Here is a 7109-nt window from a genome sequence, read left to right on the forward strand (position 1 = left end):
GTTCTATTCCCAGTACCTCCTAAAAATAAAACAATTTAAAAAATCAACTATTCTATATGGGGAACAGATGTAGCTCAAGGGGTTGAGTGCCTGCTTCCCATGTAGGAAGTTCTGGGTTCAATCTCAATTTAAAAATACATTGAGAAAATATAATTATAATGAATAATTTGTATGGCATAATTTTAAAAAAGGTTCGATTAAATTAAATTGTTTTTAATTACCAGTATATTGTTAAACATTTCACTTTTGAACTTTATTTTAAACATTCAAAAAACATTCTGGATAAACAATAAGGTATGATTTTATTTTAAAAATCTTAACATAAATTGCAAAAGAAAAACTATTTTTTTTTAGTTACTCTGGCTGAGGATTGAACCAGGGTCTCATATGTTAATATATAACATATTTTATATAACTTAATTATGTCACAATATTTTACTTAGTTTTAGGTTCAAATGCTTGAAACACTGACTTTTTGTATTTTTTATTTTTAACCATTTCTGTTTATTACTTAAGTTGACAAAACCAATTTATAAAATGCCAGTGAAAATGTTTTAAAGCAAAAGCTCTTGTATAGCCAAATAGCAGAAAATGCAAGTTTCCACCTTACATATTTTACTGCAACAAATGCTTTATATTCCTGATTTAATTTAATCCTTGCAATAACTCTACAGAGCAGGGTTTAGTATTTATCTTGTACACTTGAGGAAAATGAGGCTTAAATTATCAGGGTCTTAAGAGTCATATATCAAACAATGAAGGAAATCTAGAATCTAAATCCTGGAATGTATGATTCTCAAGTAAGCACCCTCAATCATGGCATTGCATGTCTTCTCTATATCTTAAGTGAATTGTGCTTGGGAACTATTTTTGTATCAAAATTTAGCTATTTTCCTTAATAAAATTCTCTGAATGGAACATGCATGGGGATTTAAGTGAAACAATTTAAAAAGACATTACATTTTCTTATTTTGCACATTAGTTGGCTGAAAGAAACACATATATTTAGGTAGCAGGTTTAAAATATATACCATGGTCCATTTCAAAATGGATTTCTAAGATCATATTTATGGAACTATTCAAGATTATGTTTGGCCAAGTAAAGGATGGCACAACAGAAATACAAACTAAAAGATTTAGGCATTTTAGAGAAAATCTAAGTAAATATCCTATAAGACATAACAAAAGCTGCAGGTACACTTAAATGCTCAGCATTACTTTCACTTTAATTGCCTGGAACCCCTCTCTTATGCAGGACTCTAATGAGAGCATTTTTTACTTCTTTGTTCCTAAGACTATAAATGAGTGGGTTCAGCATGGGGATAACCATAGTATAAAACACAGAGGCCACTTGATCCTTTCCCAAGGAGTAGGACTTCTTCGGTTTTAAATAAGTAAAAATCATGGTGACATAAAAGATGGTAACTCCCAGGAGGTGGGAGGCACAAGTAGAGAAGGCTTTGCGTTTTCCTGAGATGGAGTTAATTTTCAGTATAGTAGAGAGAATGGACATGTAGGACACAGAGACTGTGAAAAGAGACATCATAAGGGTGGAGCCAGCAAAAATGAATATCATGATTTCAATGCTATGAGTGTCAGTGCAGGACAGGGCTAAAATTGGGGTTGTGTCACAGAAAAAGTGATGGATTATATTGGATTTGCAAAAATGCAAACTGTTTATGCCAAGAACAGTGACCAAGGAGTCAGTAAAGCCAATCACATAAGACCCAGTGACAAGAGAATGACAACGATTCCTGGACATAATTACTGGGTAGTGAAGAGGATTGCAGATAGCTACATAGCGGTCATAGGCCATTGAAGAGAGAAGGAAACACTCAGTGGCACCGAAGAAGATAAAGAAATACATCTGTGTGAAGCAGCCTTCGAATGAAATAAACTTGGTGGAAGTCAGTAAGTTTTCTAAGGTTTTAGGTGTGATGACTGTTGAGTAACTGAGGTCAAGGAATGACAGGTGACTGAGGAAAAAATACATGGGGGTGCGAAGCTGGAGATCCAGGAAAATTATCAGAACCATTCCTGCATTTCCCAGTACAGTTATCAAATATATCAGAAGAAACAGTGTAAAGAGGACTTGTCGAATCTCTTCAGAGTCTGTTAATCCCATAAGGATGAAGTCCGGTACATTTGTGTTATTCCTACTTCCCATAATAACAGTCAACTGTTAGGAACTGTTGAGAAATCTAAGGCGATACTTAACATGAATGACTTCACAAAGATTTTTGTTTATATGAATGATCCTGCAATTTAAAAATTTTTGCTTAAGGCTTCTAGAAATACCTAACAAAGAGCAGCTTGCAAAATATGACTGAACAATCTTAGTGTTACTGCCAGATATAAATTAGTTATAAATCATCATTTGGATGTTATATAACAGATGTTAATATATATTGCAAGTAGAATGGACCTGACAATAATATAAATGCTTCTCTTTCTTAACACATTTAACCCACTAGGAAATATTATACTATTACTATTAGACACATTTTTAGGTGAGAAAAAGACAGGAAAGTTTTAAGTAACTTATCCAGGGTCATATATTAAATGGTGACTCTGTGATTCTACCAAGACAGGTAGAATTCAGAGAGCATGATCATAACACTTAATACCTGTTTATATTCAATTTCAGAAAAATTAGCTGTGTTAATAATAAATAATGATAGAAAAAGTTTTAATGTTATTTACTTTTATTTTGTATCCCTTATTATTTAACACAATTAACAAATCATAAATTTCAATCTTAAAGAACTTTACTTGAATGAGTTAAGATTATAGATAACATGCAATTTTAATTTCTGGAAGATATCAGATTTCATGCAAAATTATATTTTTAATATATGCACATTGCTTGTAGACTCTGATTCCATCAAATCTAGATTTCCATTTCCACAAATCCTGGAATTACTTAGGTAAGGCATAAATGAAATGCATATGTATATATATGGTCTTCTGGTAATGTGTCCATTTTATTTGATCAGAAATAAAACCTTTTATTTTTGGGAATAATACTTACCATAAACAAAAAGTGGTGAAAATTTTTCTTCTAAGAGCATCTGTCTAGAAGTTTGTCACCCTCAATTTTTTCTGACAAATAAAACATATAAAACATATAAGGATCCAAAAAATTTTGTAATAGAATATTTGTTCCCTTCAAGCTAAATTAATATTAATTTTTCATGCATGCATTTTTGTTTTCTGTTGAGGTAAAATAGATTAACATAAAATGTTGTCCAGTCCCTGATCAAAAGCAAAGTTCGCCTAGAATTATGTCTCACAAAATTCCAAAGGAGCTACTGTGAATATAAGTAGAGCATAGCATCCCTTGTCTTTCACCCTGATAACCCCATTGTACCCTGGGGATCAATTTCCAAGGAAGATTTTTGGCATGATACCAGGAAAAAATTTCAAGGTGTGTAACAGAGAATTGTCTTCCCTTTAGAAGCCACATAACTTTGAGCATGATGTTTTGGTATTCCTTTGTGATGCTCTAATTTTTTGAAGAGTAAAGAGAAGGCATTTCTAGAGAAAACTTACTCAGTGGCTTGAAAGGCCAGATCATTAACCACCAGGGAGAGAAGAGTAGATTTCTCACAATGAAACAATTTTATATTTAAAAGTGTGACTATCTCAAGGGAGCAACATTATTCATTACACAAAAATTTGGAAACAACAAAATACAAAGAAAATAAAAATTATTCATAACTTTTGTTAATCTTCACATTCATTTTCTTCCAATTATTTTTCTGTGTATATAATGTTTATTTATATGTATACTTATGTATTTGCACAATTTTATAATACTGAGTTTTCAGTAGCTTTTTCTGATATTCTCACAAAATATAATACACTTGACCTACATTAAATTAGCCTTTTGTAAAACCTACAATTCCACATAATTTGCATTGGATGGTGCCCCATAGTTAATTTCCCTCTAGGAGTGTGCACTAGCTGATAAATGGGTATTTTTTAGGCATTATGTGGAAAACAGTGCAGCCTCTTTATTCATTTTGGAAGAGTTACCTATTTCATTTGTATAGCAGATGAGTAATTGTATTTATCTATTACAATATTTGTGCACTTTTAAGGTTTAGTATACTTGGCTTGTCTTTGATTAAAAGGAATATAAAAGGAGCAAGTAAAAATAAATGCTGAGACTTGCGATTTTTTAATTTAACAAACAAAGCTCACTTTCTCTAAACATAATCAGTTCAAATATTTTCTTTTGAATTTTGCTTTAATTAATGGTAATGAAATCAATTTTCATTTAGACTGAGAAATAAATTTTATGGAAAACTTTTCACAATCCAGATTTTCAGGAGAGAATATGTAGTGTAGGTAAAGAGGTAACAATTTATCTTCGAAGAACTTTGGAAGTGCAATTTTTTTTACTTATCGAACATTTAGAGAGGTTGAAACAGATTTATTAGGAGACTAAACTGCGTATCAGTTTATTTGACAGTAGATATCCTTGGCTTTAAACCAGATCAGTGTTTATAAGTAATTTTCTATGCTAATGTTACCTCAAAAAGCACTGCTTACTCCTTACAAAATCAATGAGTTTTTCTTCCCAGAGTTGAAAACAATTTTATAGCCATTAATCTTAGCTTTTATATAATATAAATAAAAGTTGAAGAATGACTAATTTACAGAACTAATGTTAAGATTTTTAAAATTTTCTTATAGAATCTTTGTTGCCTGGATTTGGAAGTTTTTAGAAAATTTCTAAAAGGAGAATAATTTTGGCAGAAAATTAACAGTGAGAAACAGAAAGAGAATTTGAATCCTTGACCTTCATGACAGCAAACCATTGGAATTCTATCTCTGACAACTTCTCTATTTTATTATTTTTGTGGTTTCTATTGCTCTGTTAAGTTTTCTGACAATTTCTGAATCACTTGTATTGAAGTTCTACTGAGGATGTTTGCATCTTTATGATAAATTGGATCTTTATTATTTTGTCCTATCCGTCACGTCTCTGGAACAGATGGATGTCTTCTTTGTAATATAGTATAGCTAGAGTAGTTTTTATATGCTTGTAATTACAAAATATGTATTTATTCTTCCTTGTATTTTTCTCCTATCTCTCATGAATATGATAAAATTTTTTATTACTTTTTAGTTGTCTCAATAACTCTTTTAATTGGAATGATTAGTCCATTTATATTTAAAATAATTATGTATTTTCTATTTCTGATTTATGCCATGAGTTATTGGTCCTTTCTCCTTCTATTCTGGCTTCTTTTGGGTTAATAAAAAATATATTATCCAACTTTACTCTTTCGATTGGATTTTTTGACCGTACATCTTTTGATGATATTGAATTATTAAATTATTTTAGTGTACTTGAAATTAATATTGTACAACTTCACATAAAGTGTAAGAATTCTAAAACATTCTATTTCCATGTATCTTCTCCTTTCTGCATTGTGCCATCCATTTTACTGTCATATAAATGACAAACCTGAAAATATAATATTATTATTTTTACTGTATATAGTTAGTTGTCTTGTATGGAATTTATAAATATTTCCCATTCTTGGTGCTCTTCATTTCTTTTAGTAGATTTTCCTGATGATTTTCAGAAAAAAAATTTCTTCTGCATATCATTCTTGCCTATCATATCTTGAATTCTTTTTCTGATATCATTTCTTTTCAGACTGAAGAAGTTTTGTTAGCTTTTTTGTACTGCAGTACGTGGGCAGCAAATTTTCTGAACTTGCATTAATCTTAAATGTCTTATGTCACCCTTGTGTTATAGAATATTTTCAACAGATATAAAAGAGTTATTTTTCTTTTTGCCTTTTAATATTTTTTGATTTTTTTTTTTTTTGGTTTCTAACCTTATGGTTTTTGATAAGATGTCACCCATATTTGATGTATATTTTTCCTACAGATAATACAATCTCCCTGAACCACCATCGTGTTTTCAACTTTACATATTTTCAGGTAATGCATTCTCCCTGACCCAACATGGCTGCTTTTAACTGTTTCTTTCTTTCAGTTTCTGTAGTTTGAGTATGGCGTGCCTGGGTTCACACCTATTTGTGTGTTTCTGTGTGTGTGTGTTTGAGTTGGATTTAGCTGCTTTAGGTTTTCAGAACTTCTTGGATCTATAAACTGATATTTTTCTCAAATTTTTTATAAGATTTCATTTACTTTTTCTTGTTTTATTGACCCACTACACTATGTTCTTGATTACTTAGGTTGTTTTTGTAGTGTGAAAACATTTTATTGATCTGTTTTTCAAGATTACTGATACACTCCTCTATGCTTCCAATCTGCAGTTTAGTTCTTCCATGTAAGTTTTGTTCTGAGTGTAGCAAGATGCTGTGGAAAAAATGACAGCTTTTCTCCCAACGTAGGTGGATATGTCAGACCAAAGGAAGACTTGGACAAATGCAGCTTTGTGAGTAATGAACATTTATTTAGGGGACTTCGGTGGAGTCATCATCCTCAGCAGTGGAAAGAGACTTTTTCTGACCTAAAAATGAGAGGTGTCTTTTATTATGCATGTCCACTTATAGATGGGGAAGACTCATGGAAGACAGCAGGACTTCTAAGGAAAGTAGTGTTACAAGATTTACTGATCACTAACCAGTTAACAACCTATTCCCCAGGTTTGCTCTTTTAACTACTCAGGATTGCTGCTGCAAGTTGGGGAGAGGAAAGAGCAGGAAGGGTTGGGGAAGAAAATACCAAGTCATATACACCACACTTGTCATTTCAGATATTTTTATTTTCTATTTTAGATCACCTTGAAATATATTTGCATTATCCTCTTTATTTATTCTTATGATTCACACTTTCTTGATTTGTCTTCTTTTCAGTATTTTTATTACATACTGTATTTTATGAAAGATATATTATAGAAGTTTTGGATTGTATTGTTTTCCTTTAAAGGTTATTCAGTTTTGTTCTGCAGGTGATGAATTAGTGATAGTGCCTTTTTAAAAATGCATTTTTTATTTTTTAAAAGATATTTAAATTATACAAAATTTTACCCCCCAAAATATTCCCTTCTGTCCCACTCCTCACAACTCCCACCCTCCCCACATTATCAACTTATTTCATTTGTGTGGTACGTTCATTGA

At 31.2% G+C, this 7109-nt stretch overlaps 1 protein-coding gene across 1 annotated transcript; it reads right to left on the minus strand.

Annotated features, from left to right (window-relative positions):
• Positions 1–1225: 1225 nt before the first annotated feature.
• LOC101423604 (olfactory receptor 8H1-like) lies at positions 1226–2167 on the minus strand. Its single transcript, XM_004461575.2, has one exon. The coding sequence runs from the start codon at positions 2165–2167 to the stop codon at positions 1226–1228; it is 942 nt and encodes a 313-aa protein (XP_004461632.2).
• Positions 2168–7109: the final 4942 nt, after the last annotated feature.

This window comes from Dasypus novemcinctus, chromosome 10, assembly GCF_030445035.2.
Source record: "Dasypus novemcinctus isolate mDasNov1 chromosome 10, mDasNov1.1.hap2, whole genome shotgun sequence".
In the NCBI taxonomy this organism is placed as follows: domain Eukaryota; kingdom Metazoa; phylum Chordata; class Mammalia; order Cingulata; family Dasypodidae; genus Dasypus; species Dasypus novemcinctus.

Coding starts and splice junctions, on each gene's coding strand:
- LOC101423604 (XM_004461575.2), bottom strand. CDS start 2,167: ATGGGAAGTAGGAATAACACAAATGTACCGGACTTCATCCTTATGGGA.